At 47.1% G+C, this 20274-nt stretch overlaps 1 protein-coding gene across 1 annotated transcript in view; it reads left to right on the top strand.

The window, feature by feature from the left end:
• C5_1H14orf93 (chromosome 5_1 C14orf93 homolog) overlaps nt 1-20274 on the top strand; it is a 254856-nt gene that overhangs the window by 94525 nt on the left and 140057 nt on the right. The window contains exon 2 of the mRNA XM_078644890.1: nt 12176-13545. Within this exon, the coding sequence (XP_078501016.1) occupies nt 12865-13545 (681 nt within the window). The 5' untranslated portion in view covers nt 12176-12864. The remainder of the gene's footprint in view (nt 1-12175; nt 13546-20274) is intronic.

Genomic DNA, 20274 nt, shown 5'->3' with positions numbered 1-20274 from the left:
CATTGGAATTTTGTATTGTGGTGTGGTGCACCCGTGCTTTTGTGTTTAAATTGTCGAGTTCCGGAGGAAAAAAGCACTGTGATGGTGGGTGCTGTTCGGTGTGCACACGAACCCCTATAGAGACGGAAGGGGATTTATTATTGGAGTAAAAGTAGGCTAGGTGCTGATAGCAAGAAGGTTCCACTGTCAATCCAAGTTTTGTTATTACATGCTGATGGACAAGCCACTAAAAGCTTGAGCCAGATGCCTGGCTGTGATTCAGCTCAAGGTCCTTTTGGAACCTCGACCACCAAAACATGTGGAGATTTCACAGGAGGCGAAGTGTCGTAATGGCTACAGCTGAAGACCATGTAAAGTGGACAGCCAGGTTAGAATCCAGAAAATCTCTCTGTGCTGAAAGAAAGTGTAACATAGTCTGCTTCTGCTGTGAAGCCCTCTTATCTACTTGGGCAAGGATTGGAAAACTGCCAAAAGTAACATGTAGATTCTGTTTGTCTTTTACACTCTAATCATATCCTCCAAGAATTAAGGACATAGCATTAGCCTTTGGTGTCACAAATAGCTATTCATCTAGTGGCTGAATTACACAGTGTGAACCTGGAAAATCTCGGATCAATTCCGGCTTGCCTGCTTGAGCAAATGATGTGATCCAAGGCAAATACTTTATTTCACTGAGCCTCCTTTTAGCTCATTATCACGTATGAGACCACCTTCAAATGCATGAGCTCAGGTAGTGCGCTGAACAAAAACCTCTCATGTTTAATAGCCTATAATGTTGCTCCATCTAAGCCACATTTAGGGTACACATGGCCCCTGACTTGCCGCTTAGTTTACTAATAGCATTGTCACCAGGGTGGGAGCGGGAATGTTAATCAGGTCTGAAACAGCACTGGGCCTTGAAACATAATCTTTTAGTCAAGTCGTCAAAGATTTTCCCCAATTGGTCATATTGACCTTTGCTAGCGACATGAAGCATTGAAAACTTGTGAAGCCAGGGTAACCCCACAATAATGACCAGGAATCATTAGATATTGTTAAGAAGGTTTAGTTTTGGATTAGCCATCAATCCAGTATAAATGCTTGGCTTTCCTTATTACTTCTTTGGCTCACCCACCTCTATTTTACAGCACCTGATACCACTCTCATTTTGGTTTTGAAAAGTTGACAGGTATGTTTCTTTCTCTTAAACTGGTTAGTTGTATTTCGCTTGGAGACAGTTTAAACATGGAAGTCTTCAACTAGTGCATGTGATTCTTTTCTGTGATGATGCTTTTATTTTGTAATACTTCGTTGTACCTGTTGACCCAAAGAGATCTGTCCTAACCGATTGGAAACAATTAAAGGGACTGGGAAGGTTGACGGCGGCGTTTATTATACTGCTCTCACTTTAAACATTTGATGTGTTTCGACCTTCTATGTGGTTAGCAATGTCATCGAACGTGGTAACGTAAATATTTTTGACCGTGTCTGCGTTCTCCATAGTTGAGCAATGCGCTTTACATTTTCGCCACGCTGAGTGCCTTCAAGTTTCTGCGCTGCAGGCATCACTGAGTGACTACAGGTATACCATCCAAGATGGCAGAAGTCAGCGAGCCTTTCGGGTGACTCGATGACTCCGGTCTCCGGGGCGCGCGTTTCCCCTCTCGGGACCCCTCGCTTCCAAATACTACGGCCTCGATTGATGGGTGCTTCCCACCAATCATAGCCCTCCCCCGGCCTTTCCTTTGCCTTGGCCACGACCAATGGTAGCTACGCGGACCACAACTCCGCCCTCTGCGCGTCCTCCTCTGACTTCCTCTTCGTACACGAGCTCTACCGCTGCGTGCACGTGTCCCTCCTACACCCCCTGATGCCTGCCTCACGCCACGTTTGGGGTCACGTGTCTGGACGAGCGTTGCGCCAGCGCCACCTGCTGGTAGTACCGGCTTAGAAGCTCTATAGCAGAGTACGACCTATCCTGACGTGAGAAACGCTGATGCTTTTGGAAACAAAACAGTCACAAAACTATAACTTTACATTGAAAGTAAATCTTTCATCCTAAAAGGTTCTTTAACCTTACTATAACTTGTCAATTATTGCATGTTAAGCGAAACATACTTTTATTGTCAAGAACAGTATTTTACATTAAAAAAACCTAAACGTTTTCATTGGAAAAAACATTTTTCCATTTCGTGGACTGGAATGGAATGGATAGAGTACCCCAGAAGTAGACGGGCCCTAAGTGAAACTCCTATCTGTCAACTTGTTGGCTCTCGAATGAGCTGAAGCCCGGGAATAAACCGCTTTCGGTTGGCGTTGGGGGTGTGCAAAGACGGCGATCGTATTCCGTGCTTTAAATGTAAATTTAAAAGTGCAGGTACTCACTATTACAGAGTATCTTTATGTTACAGAGGAGTGTGTGTACTTGTTAAAAGTATTGCACCACTGCTGAGAAGTGTTTGTACTCTGCCTTTTAAACCATAAAAGTTCCGGTACGCAGCACTTGCACATTTAAATTACTGACCTGTTTGAAATCTAGGATTGCTTTTTGACGAGACAATAGCTATTAAAAGAGGGTGACCCCATCCAAATGCTGGTAAGTTTACACACCTCTACATAATGATAGCTGTCATAAAAGTACTCTAAAATGGCAGACACACAACTTTATTAAAGTTTCATACATGTGCGATCTGCTTGTAGTGTGCCACCCGGCCTCTATTCTTAAAATGTTGCAGCCTTTCAGTCTCGAAAGGTGATAAATAAACAAACGAGTGGTCGTACTGATGAGTTATACACTGAATGCTGTACTATAATGCTCTAACAGTAGTGACAACCCGTGTCCACCAGGCCGTGGTCACAACACTGCTGATTCAATTTCCATGTGCCTCTTATGTGCAAAGTCTTCTAGGTAGCATCCTTGCATTGGTGTCTACATACTTGGAAAACTTCCCAGTGATGTTTTTTACAAACCTATCAGCATGTTGGCTGTGAATGAGGGTACAATTGGAGATTTAAGGGGCTCATCCCACTAAAGTGAATGGAGGAGAAAACATTTCATGAGGATGATGCAGATTTGGAAAGAGGGTTATTTAGTATATGAAGGAATGTTCCTTTTTAAGAGGGTCTCAATTGAAAAGAGCGACCTCCTTCAAATAGGAGTTGATACGTATACTGCCATTCTTCTGATTGCTCCAGCTTTGGCTTTGTTACCAATGAGCTTCCTTCTTTCATCTAGTGTGTGATATCTGTTTCTCCTGACAGATTTTTTTTTTAAAGAAACATTTGTTTCCTGTAATCACTTCATCACTTTTGTTTTTTGTTACCATAGTTCTTTTTGCTTGAAGAGGTATTGCTCATACGGTGTTCCCTCACCTGAGCTTGGTTTACCTCAAGCATTCCTTCTCCAAGCTGCAAGTTGTCATGGACCTTGTTCTTTTTCAGTGATGTTAGAAATGGAGGTCTCTAGTTGGCTGAGGCAGTAACCTTTGGCCAAATAGGGACCCTTGCTTCTAGTCAGGGAAAGGAGGGACGCCCTCTTTGATAACCCCTGCTCACCCCCTGGTAGCTTGACACGAGCAGCCGGTTATTATGCCAACAAAAACTTGTAGGTTCATGCAGTATTAATGAGCTGTACCCGATGTTCAAATTCAGTCCTAGTGCAATGCTATGCAGTTCCTAATGCAGTTCGTATCGTCAGACTAAATCAGTTCGTAATGCAAGAATAATGCAATCCTCAATGCATGTAATCAGGCAGCTCGTAAGGCAAGTATAACGCACTCCTTAATGCAAGTAATACGGTAGTTCGTAATGCGAGAATAATTCAATCCTCAATGCACATAATATGGCAGTTTGTAATGCAAGTACAACACACTCCTTAATGCAAGTATAACACACTCCTTAATGCAAGTAATACAACAGTTCATAATGCGAGAATAATTAAATCCTCAATGCCCATAATAAGGCAGTTCGTAATGCAGGAATGATACAATCCCTAATGCAAGTAATAAGGCAGTTCGTAAGGCAGGAATAATACCAGGCCAATCGACGCGGATAGCACGGGCACCACTAGGCCCCAACCACAGACAATAGTCGTGAACTTCCGAGGGCGGCCCCGTATTGCCGGGCAGGTCCGGGCCACTCGAGGACTCAGCGCGTCTAACACGATGCAGCGGGAGAGAGACAGGAGCACTCCTGTACTCCTCCTGCGGACCTCCCCAGGCCACACATGCTTGCGGCTCCCGACCGGAGTCCAAGCCTTACCTGGGGAATGTGCAGCCTCGCTCTTTTTCTCCCTGCTCGTCGTACGTCCTGCTGGGCGTTCCCGATAACGACGCAGCTCCGATGCAAGGCAATGCTGTAGCCGGACAGATTACGGCGCTGCCTTCTCCGTTGCTGACGGTCTTGGGCAGATTCCTCTTGCGAACAATGATCACGATTACCTCACGACTTCCTTAGCTTTACGAAATCCTTCAGCCTGGTGTGGCTCGGGCCGGTGGCCGCGATCTTGATACGCACCCTCCGTTACGATGACGGTTTGGGCCACAACCAACTTCACAGCAGCGTCGAAGATGATTCACTCTGCGGGGGCACTGCAGTCATGGGGCACTTTCCAACCAGCACCACGGACCCCAAGCAGTCTCAGGCTGCACACACACACACACGCACAAAGCTACGCTGAGACTCGGTTGGGTTTCGGGCCACACAGTCCTGGGGCAATGCTCAGGCTGCAAAAAGCACACGCACACAGCGGCCCTGAGACACACTTGGAAACTTTGAGTTTCCACAAAAGGGAGCCAGCTCTCCTCGGGCCTTTGGGTACCAGTTACTTTGCGACACAGCACACAGCAAAGTCCTTTCAAGCAGGGGGACACAGCACACCACAAAGTCCATTAGCCTCTCCTTACTTAAATCAGCAAACTGCGGGCCAGCCCCAGAACTCACAGCAAGGGTCAGTCCTTCTCTTCAGTCTCTTCAGCTGTTCTTTCTGGGCAGAGGTTCCTCTTGACCATGAATTAGTTTTCAATCCTTTTTCGTCTTGATCAGTCCAACGTTCAGGGATTTCAACTCTCATAGTTATACCCCTAAATGTCTTTGTGTTCAGGGGGCACTGACCCCTGTCTAAACCAGTTCTGGGTATCTCCCTGCCAGTGACATATTCTTCCTTTGATTAGTGGGGGTATGGTTCCTCAATCACTCAGCAGGAGGTGGAGCCATTCTTTTATGGCAGCAGCCCAGGCCTCTTCACCTCCAGGGGCTACTCCTCCCCCCTACACTCTTGATGCAGGTCAGCCTGTTGCTGTCCTCTACTCCTCTCCTGGGTCAAGACATTTCCCAGACCCTATCACATTCAAATCCAGACAGAATCCACAACCAGGCAGAGACACACAGAATTGTTTGAACAAAGAAACCAGCTGCTTCTAAAAGCGCAGTTTCTAAACACACAATGCAAAAACCACCTTCACAAAAAGATGTATTAAATTGTGAGTTCACGCACACTAAACTTCATTGCACATTGTCAGTCTTGGTAAAAACGATGTTTCATCATTGCAAAATTTTTGTCCATTGCTAGTGTTACTGTCACTACTGTGATGGTGGCCAAAAAGTAAGTAAAAGGTTATTAGGCACAATCATCTATCATTACTAGTGTACGCTGACCATTCAGGAGATCAACAAATTGGTAGTCAGATTTTCCTAAGGGCTTCGTGCCAGAGTCTGCTAGTCCCCAACTTTGGTGGTTGACATCTTTTGACAATGGTGTCGTTTGCCCAGTGCTTAATTTGAGCCAGTGGTTTCTGGTGCTTGGCACCAGCACTTAATTGTCAGCACCAGGGCTTGTGACAGTCTGCCACAAGATGGAGCTGTCTCGCTGATTTAGAGACGAGCACAACAACAGTTCAGTATTAATTCAAAATACATTTTAAATTACTATTACCTGCCACCCAAACAATTCTAGGGGGCCCGAAATAGTCCAAATTGTCACACTTGTAGGAGTGTGATGGTTAGTAGTTATGCTGTTACTATCATTGGCAGCATGCTAGGGGCAATGTGTGGTGCAAGCTGCAGTGGCCTCCTGACTAGTGCCCTGTCACTTATTTGTTTTACAAATTAAGCACTGCTTGGGCCCATCCTACTATAGCTCTGAAAACAGATCCAAGTGCAACCCCTTCTGCACTTAGCTATCAGGGTAGTGAGGGCAAGCCTTCACAAGCTTCTTAGGGAGGAGGTGTGGGGTGCACAAGCTGTGTACTCAACTATCAGCCAGCTCACACAATAATTTCATTTTAGAGACCAGTGTTTGTCATTTAGGGAAAAAACGTATTTTTTAATCACACAACAATGTTAAATGTTGTACAGTTTAAGTTAGGACATTAGCCAGTGGTGCTACACTCATTGAGCCCCTGCATGCTAAATCCTCCAGTATTGACTCCTGATGGAGGGTCCCCCAAATAGTTATGATAAATTATTGAATCAGTCATAGGTGCAGTCTCAAATGGCCCCTCTGCCTCCCAAAGCAAATGTGCACTCAATTCACTTTGTTTCAAGGCTTTTACCTCTGGCGGTGGTTTGGATAACGCAATAGTTTCTGGTTCTTCCCTGGAGCGTATTCAACAGCCTCAAATTCCTTTCTGTGGATGGGCCTATGGCAAGTGGGGACAATCTCAGGGGCCACCGCATTAGCCAAGTGCAGCTGCGTCTCTGTGTTAGCAGCCGCCCAGCTCTAACTCTGCAGTAAAGTGGCCCTTGTGCATTGAGTGTAGACATTGCCTGGTTCCCTGTGGAACTTTGAAGCAGGTCTGAGCCCCGACCGGGTTGTTCAGTCACTACAGCAGAAGACGCCCAAGTAGGGCCAGGCCAATGCCGCGATACAGTAGGTGCAGCCTTGACTGTGCCAGTTCAGTTAGTTGCAGCCCGCATCAGACTGATATCCTCAGCAAGGCAGTTGGGGCCCAACCGAGCTGGAACAAACAGTTTTAGTTCTGATTGTGCCAATGCCATCAATACGGCAGATACAGGCCCAACCTGGCTGGAGCAAGTAGTTGTAGCCCTGATTGGGCTGATTCCATCAGCACTGCAAATGCAGCCCTCAATGGGCCAAAACAGGCAGTTGCTTAAAGCGGTTCCTGTCAGGAAGGTTTCAAGATATCACAAGGTGGGCCTTCTGCAGCATGCGGTTACTTCTAGCTCGCTCTCAGGTAGTCAAGTTTCTCTCGAAGAGCATTCAGAGAAGAACCACAAGCTGGTGGGTAGAAATACACAGACATGTAGTGTGATGTTCTCGAGTTGAGGCTTTTACTCCCGATCGTCGCCAATGTAAAGGTATGTAATATATAAATCACAAGGTAAACAGGTTCTTGAAGCAAGAGGTGGGTTTATTCAACCTCATCCAGCAACAGCCCACAGCAACTGACAAGAACAGAATCCTACAGATACAACATTCTGTATTCTAAGAACACAGGAGCTCTCTGAGCCCTCTAGTCTTAAAGGAGCCTGAAAGAGAACATCACATGTAGCTCTTTTAGAAGAAGGTTTATTCAAAAATTAGCATGAATGACATCACCAGAAGCAGATATAACGGCCAGATCAGGCCTTGGGACTCTGGCTAACAGTCTGCCAAGGAACCCATATCCTATGACATCACCAGGAGTCCAGACAGGTTCCTTGCGGAACAAAATGAAAGACGCACACCCATCCAATGGCATAACATCACATAATCCAACCAACAAAAGAGCTTAACACAAAACTCGAGATCCTAAAAGACACAACTGCAAATAAGACCTCAGCGAATACCATGATTGAAAAAAAAACACTTCCAACTCCCAAACTTCCAAAGTGGCTAAACAGATATGTCTACACAAATACTATCCCAGAAATACTGCACCACATATCCCCCTTTCAAGGATTCAAAACTGCATGGAACAATCGCACACACAGAAAACTCCTAAATACCACAGCAAACTGCACAAGCTGGTAGGCTAACTCTGATGATGATGCTGCAACAAAACACTTGTCATGAACGAATATAACATACTCAAGATAGCTTGCACACTTCCTAATAATTGCCACAGGGCTGTACTTCCACGGGTTGGGTATCTTGCACTCTTCGCAGTAAATGTCACAGGGTGTCTTTCAACCTGTGCTCTCCCACTCGGAATCTTGCACTCTTTGCAGTAAATGTTCCCTTTCAACCCATTCTCACCCTCACAGAGTATCTTGCACTCTTTGCAGTAAATGTTCCCTTTCAACCCAATCTCACCCTCTCAGAGTATCGTGCATTCTTTGAAGTAAATGTCAAGGGCTCTCTTTCAAGCAGTGCAGGAAGGAAAGAGTGATATTCAACCCAGGAAACATCACACAAAAACAAACTTGAAACGTGTGAAAGCAGCTGCAAAAAGTCTATGCAAGCACATTTGCTGCAAACGCTACATAAGAAAGCAATGAAACATTGGGAACTGGACACAACAATATGTTGACATACATTCCTTTACTTACGTTGTCAGTCAACAGTTAAAGCAAGTTATATTTTGAGGAAAAAAGAAATACTATGCTGCAGTGTGTTAGTACATGGTTAGAAGTACTAAAAACACAACAGTCGCATGTCTTTACATTGCAGCAGTACCAGCGTGAGAGGATAGAACAATAATCACTCTTGTGTTGTCCTTTCTTCAAAATTCTTCATAATTCTCATGAATCTCCCGTCCTGCCGTCTCCTCAAACCATCTTCAGTGATTATCAGACTGTGACACCTGCTTCCAGCAGCTGTCAGCATTTCCCTCTTTGATACAGTACTTTATTACTTCTATTTCTTTTTTTACTGCTTAAAACATATATTATTTCTTTCTCTAGTGCCACTCAAATAAATAAACACAGTTATAGTGCGCCCCTCGAAGCGACTGACTGAGAAAACACAGCCTTTGAATGCAGCTGGGCATTGGGCCAGCTGAGCACGTCTCTTCATCCTTCCGTGAACTGATGTCATTACGCACGGAAGTGCACAGGCGGAATGTGCATCACATAAGCCTACATGAAAGACGTTGAAACCATCCCCTCGAAATGAGCAAGAGACTTGGCACAGGCCAAGGAAACAAGCCTAACTGACAGACTTGAGGCACGCACACAAAATATATAAAGCCTTGGGAGGGTGCATCCGAAATGTGCCAGTTCTCAGCAGCTCTAGTCTGCCTCGCAAATGACAGCTGAAGGGCCAGCAGAAATGCTATGAAATTCAGAAAAACACTCCTACCATCTTACATCAGTATAATTCGGAAGACTTCTCACCTCACCAAAATGTAAAATAGGAGTGATTTCTTCCTTTCTATGAATAGTCCTTGTTTCTCCTCCCAGTCGCCATTGTTGTAACCAAAGATGATGTGGAGTATGTGGAGTAATATGCATACACGGCATCCGGGACCACCAAGTCCACCACCTCCAAGAACCTCTGTCACCCCGTGCTTCTTGAATGGGATGCTGTTGCCCAGTGCTTAGGTTCTCCATGGACTTGTCACGTTTGTTATTTCCTTGCTCCCAGAGTTTTTGCCTATGGTGTAGTTTAACGGATCCAAGGAATGCAAATCTTGTGCATTCTGGAGCTCCAAATGTCATATTCACATCTCTATGCTGTACTCTCACAGATGGTTTCTTAGGCTCTGGACGAGTAGCAGACATTTTTTAGTAAAATGCCGCTGCTGTTTGGACTGGTCCCCACACCCGCATGTTTAGAACGGTGGTGACAGTACTAACAGCTTCCTAAGTCTGAAGGGCAGGTACGGTTACCCACATCCCGTCATTCAAGACAGTCCTCACCTCAGTCAGCCATTCTCTTTGCTTCACAAGCTCTGGGCCCTGAACGTGGAAAAGTCTTTTGTGGTTCTGCGTTGGAGACTGTTTTAATAGAGAGCTTCAGTATAACGTGGTTGGGTAGGCATGCTTCTCCAGGACGAAAGTAGGTCCCTACAACACCTTTCCATACATTAGTTCCTGTCAGGAGGTCTCTGCATAGTGGTTTGAGATGGGGTTGATGCTCTTCGCTTGTGTCCAGGTGATCACCTTCTAAAGCTTCCATATGAGGAGTATTTACCTTCACCTGGTCTCACCTTGGAAGTACAAGACATACCTGAATCCTGGCTGACCTATCAAAATCGATGCAAACAGGTGGAAAGTTGCTCAGAATTGGCAATTCAGTTCACATTGCTTGAATCCACACCCTCAGGCCTCAATTTTGTCCAACTCCTTGAAAAAAAGACTGGGCCAGTCATAATACTTTTATTTGATTTCAAAAGACTGGGGATTTTTGGTCTCCGGAATGTTCATGACCTGATCTACTCAAGATTGGACACTACATATGCTGAAGCGGACAGTGATTGTCCTGACACTCATCGCCTTTCCGCTGTTGTCTAGTTGCAATGGATGTTAGTCTGCATTGACAATTGTACTACACTGTTCTGTATCATTAACTCCAGAGTGGGGCCAAGGATGCTAACACTCCGCCCTAGACAGTATTCATAGATTTTAGTATTTCTGAAAATGCTTTTTAGTATAGTGTCGTCCTGATACATTCCGTCTTCTCTCATAGAAGCTTCTTTGTAACAGAAGTACTAAATCATATTCTTATGCACAATGGTTTTGTACTGGAAGAAACTTGTCTGATATTCAAATTCATAGAAAATGGTTATTTCTGAACAAGTGAGTTTGGTTGAATAATGTGTTACATTTTGTACTTGTTCGAGTGGGTTTGGCTCAGGCTTCTGGCGTTGCATAATTCATATATTTTTACAGTTGCTAAATTGAGATGTATTTAAATTTCTCCACATGAGATAGTTTGAGAATAACAATTGTTGATAATGGTTGCATTCCTTTGTTTGTTACAATAGTTATTTGTATCCTCTTTATCCCTACAGCGAACTTGTTTCTAGAGCATTCACTGAACAAATAATTTGGGTCTTTTTGTGGAATTTCCGGATGTCTTTTGTGGAAAATGGTGTTGCGAAGGTCACAACATGTCTCTTCACGTGTCTCATGTCCCTGAAACACAGCTGTCCCTCTCTCGATAGATCCATGGCCGTGGAACTCTTTTTTTCTGTTTTGGTGTAGTGAACCTAGTAAAAATGATTCTGTTGGGATTATAAGAGTAGTATGCCTTTGGCTGGTATTGATAAACGACCGCGTGCTTCTGTTGTAGTGCACCATGCGGCTCTGAACACTGGTGAAAGCCAGGCTCACTGATCCTGTTGTCCACTCATCAGTGCTTCATGAAAGCTTCTTACAAGCATCCCCTGATGCAACCACTTGTCATCGATTCCTGCTGTTGTCCCCAATGCACAATCACCTGGTGTCAACCAGCCACGTAAACTTAGTAGTGAGGTCTGCAGCAGGGTTGGCACCGCCCTGGCTACTAAACGAGGATTTATTCAAACCTCTGTAACTCAACAGCCCTTTTGTCGCCTACATTTACATCCAATTGCTTCACAGTCGTTTGTTCAGACACACACTACCTCTAGACCTTGTCTACTCTTGTGTGTGTTATGTACTAAACGAGGTCACCTTCTCCACACTGCTCGGCCTTGGGTTGTTCTCCTGAACACAAGAGCCGCCAATGGATGAAGAGCACTTGAGCGAGACCTACAGTGAAGAAAAGTGACAGTACTTGCAGGCTATTACTTATCCTAATATTTGATGAGCGCAGACGGGCTTTGTAGATAACATTTTCTTTATGTAGGAGAAACATATCAAACATGAGATGGTGTTGTTAAAACGGTATGTTGACACCAACTTGAGACCAGATGAGAAAAACAGGATGTCAATTCAAACATGTACTTGTGACAGCATACTAAATAATTGTATTTATATATATATATTGCACCTATGGGTTTTTAAAATTTTAGGCTTGTGATGTACCCATTTTTAGTGCAAGGGAAGCTTGCAGTACGCCTCCATGTTCTGTACCGGCTTTGTGTGTGAAGAATGTTTACCTGTTGTTGCCGGTGCACTGCATGTTCTGGCTGTATGTCTGTGCACACATGTACAAACATTTGTTTTCCCATCTCAGCTTACTCTTGTTATTCTTGTGTGTCATAGTGTGCAATGAAATGGAGTTATGTGTGCGATAGCTAACCTTTATCTCGCTTCTCCTATACAAAAATCCTAATTTGGTTGCAGAGAAGATCTGTTCTGTTTTACTCCTTAAGCTTTGCTTCCATAGACATGAGCTGTAATGACCAGGCCACCTTGGATGCACATGCGATGATTGCGACACTTCGTCTTGCTACAGGGCGGAAGCACCAGAACCTCTGCAGCAGTCGTGTAAGCGAACGTGTTGGTCACTTCTTGGATTTGTGTGGACACTATTCCCCAAAGTATTATTCATGACAACGCTGTCGTCTGAGGCCTCCAAGGGTCTGTGAAACCGTTCCACTTTAACTTACATCTGCCCATTCCAGATGTCTTCCACACTGGAAACTCTTCTGGAAAGAAAGGAGCTACTCTGACTTTTCAAAGATGTCCGTATAAAGGAATTTTAATAGGAATTATTTCGGCTGTGAAGGAAACACACGTCCTGAAAGGAGGCAAGATGTTTCTGGTAACCAGGGATTTGATTTGTATCCGAACAGCATCATCTCAACTGTGAAAGTACGTTTGAGGACCAAAAACAGCACCCATAGAATCGGGCGATGTTCTTAGTAAGTGAGAGTTCTCATTATGGGAATTATTTCCACATGGAGGGAGTCACTGAGATTGTGCAGGCATGTCACCCAGAGGAATATTTGCATGGGGGTATGAATGCAGACAGACTTGTTCTAAAAAGGATACTGTTGGTTATCCACTGGACTGTAATGGTTTAGAACAAAGTTTTCTACGGCCCTTGCAGCAACCACTGTATCCTCTGGGAAGATGTCGTTCAGTGCCACTATTCTGTTCTCTCCCCCTAGTGGAGCTGGAACTGAGGCAAAGTGTTGCAGTTGCCCGTTCAAGAGTGAAAACAATGCCCCCCCAGCTGGCTCTTCGTCTATCAACTGCACCCCGGTCAGCATATCCGGACAAGGACTGGCCGTGCAGAGCACAGACCAACTACTGCATCTCATCTATCAGCGGGTCGAGAAGACCACAGGCCTGGCAGAGGCTGCGTTAGGGTTAGCCAAGTCCAACAATGAGATCCTGATTCGGCTGCAAGAAGAGGTAGGGGAGATGAAGCATAGAATGCAACCGAGCAAGGAGACTCTGGTAACCACCCCACACCCACCTGTTAAGCTTCAATCAGGGCAGATGCCGCCAGCAGTGCAAATATCATCATGTGTGCAAACTGCATCATCAGCGCAAACAATATCAACCGCACAAGCAGCGTCAACAGTGCAAACAGTACCGATGATGTCTACAGCCCCAGAAGGTGCCTGCAAGTCTCCAGAGGATGAGTCTGACAGCATTGGCAACGTGCAAGTGTTCATCGAGGAGCTGCGGCAGCTTGGGGCCGCAGCTGCTGCACAGGCAGCCGCAGCGGGGCACCCATCATTCCAGATGGAGAAGAACTCCAGGGACCTGAGACTGGCCAACGAGGGAGCACCTCATATGAGCCCGGTAAGATTAACCAGCTCCAGCAAAATGAACTTTTGGTGAGCTAAAGCAAGTGTTACAGCATGTGCCTATTCTTTAAAGATGTGTGTGTCAATTTAACTTACGTAAAGCCTTTTTTCTCAGGTTCTAAAAAGTCTACGTTATCTTGGCAGTATCTGTGATTGGTACTGCCTACCACTGATGTCCAGGTTCTCATGTACTGTTGCTTTCCAGCTGGATAGCCAAGACACTTCCTTTGTAAACTTTATTTTCCAAGAGTACATCATGATGCGTTAGAGGTTTTGGATCCTAGAAATGGCATAACACCAAGTAAATTACATTTCTCCAGCTTTGGAATCTTCCATAGTGTCTTTATCATCGAGCTGGGAGCCCCACAGTGCTTTATAATAGCAGTGCTTAATATTAGTGTATTTCCAAGGCTTTAAAACAGTGGTAATTTATTAGCATGATCACCTCATTGGAAGACACCGAAACCTCAGCCAGTGAGGCGAGAGTGCAATGCATTCAACTCCCTCCATAGACCATTACACTTTACATTTCTACTGCACATCCCATGGGAATGAAGTCCCTTGCAAGCTCTGCCATTTCCTCAGCTAAGTCTAGTATATAATATTTATTTAGATTTTTCTCTCTTCACCTCTGCAACGCTTCCTATTGCCAGATGGCTGGGACATATTGTTTGGCGTTAGGACAGCAGGTTTTCATGTTTGTTTTCTGCATTACACAAGTAAAGCAAACCTCCATCAACACAAACACGTTAGCTGCCACTTTACAGTGCCAAAGTATGGATCGGTGAAAGAAGATTGTCTACAACTAAGACAGGGTTTATAGCCATATGTATAAGTTGCTCAAACTTGTAAATGTGATTTATTAACACAATACCTATACTATTAGGACAAGAGCTGTAACGCAATGTGGTGAACTCTGCTTACTCTACTGATAATAATTCCAGTCAATCAATCAATCAATCAGGATTTGTAAAGCACAGCTAATCACCTGATAGGGTATCCAGGCGCTTGCTTGCAGGCCCAGAAACTTATTCTAACAGCCAGGTCTTGAGGGCCATTCAGAATTCTGGAAGTGAGGTGAAAGTTCAGAGGTGCTTGGCGAGGTTGTTTCAGGTCTTTGCTGCGATGTGGGAGAAGGCGCGTCCTCCACTTCTGCTTTGGTAGATGCGGGGAGTATGGGCAAGTGAAAGGGAGGTTTAGCGTTGTCTTCTTGATGGTTGGTGGAAGTTAAGGCAGTGGTTAATGTAGGCAGGTCCTTGGTTGTGTGGAACCTTGTGTGCGTGGGTCTGCAGACTGAATTGGCATCTCTTCTGTACAGGGAGTCAGTGGAGTTTCCTGAGGTGCAGTGTGATGTGGGTTCATCGGGGAAGGCAGCGGATGAATGTGGCTGCGGCGTCCTGTATGGTCTGAAGTCTCTGTAGAAGGTATGTGGCCAGTATGAAAACCAATACATATGTTTGCAAAATGTGACAATTTGAGGCTATTTATAAAGTTCTCAGAATAGTCCCCGATTATATGCAAATAAATGCATGAAAATGAAAGCAAGTTTGGTGATTGTCTGCAATCAAAATAAAATGTACACAAAATTGTAGCTTAAAAAAGGGCTTGCTACACAATTCTGCAACATTACATACCATTTTCCCCCAGCATTATTTAGTAAAACATGTTTAATGCATACAAATATTTAAAAAAATGATTAATAATGAAAAATCACTGTAAACCATCACAAAAAGTAGGGGCCCGATTCCGAAAGAAAGTCACAAGGCTTATGAACAGGTATAAGTTTTTGCGTTAGTACAGAAGTAGGCCTTCAAACCATACTCCTAGCAAATTTTTGTGAATTTAATTTACACATGAGCAAATTTACATGTGTATTTGCTCAAGTGGAAATCTGCTGAGTGATTGCAAATTCAGTTTTGCTACAACCCCTTTTTCCCATCCTGGAAAACATTTTACTCCTGTCTTTGTCAGGGGTATATTTCCAACCTTTTCCAATATAGGAAGGGATTGGAGCAGGGTGGATGAATACTCTTAAACATGTCAGACTGTAGGAGTGCAGAGACCCACAGAGCATTCCAACCCTTTAACTATTACTTCCTCGGCTCCTTCTGCCCTAGTAGGCAGATTTATGAAAAGGTGGCAAAATCAGAGCCTTGCTGCAATCCAAACCCTCATATAATATAAGCATTAATATAATTAAAGAGGCTATTATCAGGGGTCTGATATAAAGAGAACATTTAGCATATGAAGAGGTGCCGGAGGATGAAGCTTGCCATCCTGGTGAGTGAGGGCCTTTGCCCTTTTTAGGAAAAATCTCCTGGCAAACTTTGCAGGAAATATTCACTTCCAGGCTGAAGATCTTTGTTAGCCAGATTCCTCATTTTGCCCCTAAAAGGGATCTGGTAGATGAATGTGTTTAGTGTTATTAAGAAGGGTGTACCTGGTCTGTTTATTATGTTTATCCTCCCCTCCAGAGGGATAAGTAGCGAGGAGACTGCCATCATTTGCCACATACTGCATGGCACTAAAAGGGACAAGTGGATTTGTTTTAGAGAACAAGTAGATTTCTGATGTATCTCTTCCCTTGAACAAGAACATATTTTTTTTTAATTTCAGGTGCCTGTTGTAGCCTCTGCTCCTAAAGTGAAGTAACTTTAGGGCCTAGACCAGGTAAGAGACTGAAGGTGCTCTTTATGTCTTGTGGCATCTAATACTTCACTCCATGACCCACAAAAAGCATGCAAATGTTTCTTATACCCTAACCGCAAGTCAAAGAACTGAAAGATCTACAGAAAATTCCTTTCTTAAACACCTCAACGCAACCAATGTTAAAGATGCCCCCTCTAGGGATGAATCTGCACAGAGTGCCCCACCTGTATCTTCACAAAAGAAAGACAGCTCAATCAAGGAATCATATGGAGCCGTAGATGCCTCAAAAACAGCATAATATGAGGGCTTTTTCTTTTGGGTTGGAGCTCAATTCTAAAGCCTCCAAAAAGTCTGTCTAAAAGTTAGCGACCAGTGAAAATCCCATCAACAGTCACCATTAAGACATGCATCTGTCGGAATGACAGCAGAAGCTGGCACTTTTCTTGGCAATAGGGGCTCTCAAACAACTCATGACTTATCCATACCATCAGGGGGCGTGGCTAGCCAAGCAACATGGCGGACGCAACGAACTAGAGCTCCGCCAGCGAGGCCCTAATTTATCCTACATTTCCCCGGACAGTGTGCATTAAACTTACCCACGCTGGGCGGAGCAGCTGCGGGATCACCCGAAGACCCCATCGGTGTGTCCAGAGCTGAGGAACAAGGTCGGAGCGCGGAAAACAAGCCGCTGAGCGGGTGGAGCTGGCAGGGGCAGTTAAGGCGCGAAGCCTGGCCGGGTCTCGGAGCGGAAGGGGCCCCGATACTGCTATCGTGAAAATAGCGGAGAAAGCCTGATTGCGGCTGCGGGCTGCTGGGCGCGCCGGGGAAGAACAGAGGGGGCCCCGGAGTGAGCGGCCAGATCGCACGCAGAGTCACCGGAAGATCGGGAGGAGGAACCCTGCGGCGCCCGCTCTTGGTGCCGGGAGGTGAGCCGCCATTTGATAGCATCGCGGCAGCCCAGGGCGAGAGGCGGGAGTGAGGACTCGGCCGCCGGCGGGTCCCGGGGACCGACGCCGGAGGGGAGAAGAGCGCTCCTCTGGTGAATGTGAGGAGCGGCTGGAGATCGCTGGAGCCCCTGCGGTGAGCTGCGGAGCCCTGAAGGCAGGCGGCTGAATGGAGGCTCGGCCCCGGTGAGTGCCTGCGATCCACAGCGCAACTTACTTCCTGGATGCGAGGCGCCTAGAGGCACAAGAAAGACTGAGGGGCACGACAGCGCGGTGGAGGACAAAGGTATAAGGCGCACGGGTGAGGCTGGCCATAGACTGGGCTACCAAGACGCCATTTTTGCTCAGACGCTATTTTGAGCGAGAGAGAGAGAGGCAACTGCCCTTGCGACACAGCGCTAGGCCCTCCAACCACGAACGCCGCCAGCCCCAGAAAACCAACAAATACAGCCAGGTTGGATGTGGGGGGACCTCACTGAGCTGCTGACGAGGGGGCGCTTCTAGAGGGACGTTGCTGCTTGCGGCCCTGCAGTCGCACTACAAGGGACGAGTACCGAGAGCCCAGGGTCAGCCAGTGCACAGCTCCAGATTGCCCCATCACAGCTGCCCACTGGTGGAGACATGCTGCAGCCCACACACCTTTGCCAACACATAGCCCTGCCTGCTGAGATGCAGTTCATACGCCCACACGATCGCCACTAGGAAAGAGCCAGGCCGCGGAATGACCGAGAGTGGGTTGCTGTCAACACTCGCTTGCCCCGACTGATTGAGCGAGACTGACCTCCCCTGAAGCCATAGACAGCGGCCAAACTGGCAGGGAAGCACCTTGGGGACGGTCGACTGTCTGCACACACGGACCCTGACGGGAGAGAGCCCATATGGGAGCACGGGAGCGAGGCTGCAGGGCGGACTGCCCTTGGACGCCTAGGAGACGGTCCTTGGGAACCGATCTTGGCACGGCAGGCGTCCTACTGGTTGACCCAGGGAGTTGATAGATTGGTTGGTAGGAGCGAGGGCCCTCCTCCTTGGGGCCCCCCCCGCGCCGCCCGGGGACCCGCCTCCAGACGAGTTGATGCCCACGGTGCAGCAAATTGTAATGGGCAGGCTCAGGGACAAAGCGCAGTTGAGGCAACAAGAGGCGAGCGGACTTGACGCACCGCAGGAACAAAGGCGGATAGCCATGGAACCCGCGGCTGCCTTAGCGGCCAAAATGGACACTGTTCTAGCGCCGTTGGAGCGTATTGGGACGACCCTAGAGTAAACCAAGTCGTCTTTAGAGGGGCGGATTGACAAGGTAACGTCTGACTTCACGTTACTGCATGCAGACCACCGCAAGCTGGCGGAGACAGTCACGGAGCAGCGCCAAGCGGTCCAGGAACTGCAACCTGTGGGCAGACGGCACCCAGCCCGGTGAAGATGCGGCAAGAGCGACAGGGGGCGCTGGAGGCGGTCGCGACACTGGCAGCGGTGACAGGGCACGGAGGCCCGGAACATAGACCGCAACGCGGAACCGGGACTAGCGGATCGTCATCGCCATCCACTGTAATATCAGAGGACGCTATACTGCCGGTAGTAACGCCCCAGACAGCGGATTACATCATGTGACTGAGGGCGGACCCGAGATAGACTGCTACATGGCCTGTGCTTCGTGCAAGATCCATTGTATCCTTTGTATGACTAATGTACTATACAGGTAGGCCACATTGCTGGCTCTGGAGTTGCACAGCTGGGCAAACACAGTACTAGAAGTTACTAGAGCAGTGCAGGTGCACAGCCACGCCTTCACCGGGGTATGAGCTTACACACTATAATGTGAGGTGATGACCGCAGGTGGCTCGCACCAGCCCGGCACGCTCCACTGTCAGTGGCACACTAAGCACAACTCAACAGCGCTACGGGCCTTAGACGGGGGAGTAACCCGACAACATCACTGACTGCGCGTTCCCCCACACACACGCATAAAGCGGTCACGATACATTAAGCAGTAGCTTAGTTGCCTAGTCTGGACGTATTCCCCGTTGGGAGTACGCCCATAAAGTTACAAAGTTAGTTCTGGCTCACATGTTTCTGATGCGGCAAGTAGCGATCCCCGTCCGAGAGTCTGCCCCTCGGCCCCACATGATACATCCCCTGACTCCCCGGGCATTACACCTTGACTGCTCATGGCATGCACTAACATTATGACCTGGAACATACGCGTCATGCACACCCCGTAACTTCGGTATTCTGTCTTCGCATACATGCAGCGCCACCAAGTGGGGATTACGCTCCTTCAAGAGACACACATGTCCCAAGTGGAATTGGAGAGACTTCGCATGCGATGGAGGGGGCAGCTTCATGGCACGACCTATTCGGCGCACGCGCGAGGTACACTGATATGGGTGAGGGCGGGCGTTCCCTTCGCATGCACTGACACGCAGGTAGACCCGGAGGGGCGGTACACCTTTGCGAGGGGGAGGCTTAATGGGCAGGAGATATTATTGGGTTCTATTTACGCCCCCAATACGGAGCAACCTGCCTTCCTGACGTCCTTGAATCACTCCCTTTAGAGGTATGCGGGCCTTCCCTGGCTGCTAGGCGGCGACTACAACATGGTACTGGACACGCAGTTATACCGCTCTTATCCGCCCTTACGTGCAGTGGCCGCGACCTCGGCGGCGCAAGCTCTCAGAGACTGGTTAGCACACTTGGGCATCCATGACCTTTGGCGCGCACAGCACCCCACAGACAAAATGTACTCATACTACGCGCTGGTGCACGACCTCCATGTTCGCCTAGACAGAATTGTAGGCTCCCAGTCCCTGCTCCCGCTCCTGACCAAGTCGGAATACCTAGGTAGGACGCACTCAGATCACAACCCCCTATGGTTCCAGATCAGCTGGGTGGCGTATAGACCCCCGGTGCCCACTTGGCGATTTCAGCCGGCTGCGCTGGAGGACGCCGAGTTCAGGTCATCACTGAGTACTGCCACCCTATCCTACTTTGAAGAGAACGAGGACACAGCGAGCAACCCTATGGTGGAATGGGACGCCCATAAGGCAACCATCCGGGGACACTGCATAGGGACCACGTGGAACATTCGTGCGCAGGTGTCTGCGTCACTGGCCCGCATAGCATCCGAGCTTCTGCAG

The sequence above is a fragment of the Lissotriton helveticus genome, chromosome 5_1, assembly GCF_964261635.1.
Source record: "Lissotriton helveticus chromosome 5_1, aLisHel1.1, whole genome shotgun sequence".
Classification (NCBI taxonomy): domain Eukaryota; kingdom Metazoa; phylum Chordata; class Amphibia; order Caudata; family Salamandridae; genus Lissotriton; species Lissotriton helveticus.
This window is presented reverse-complemented; position numbering and strand designations above follow the sequence as displayed.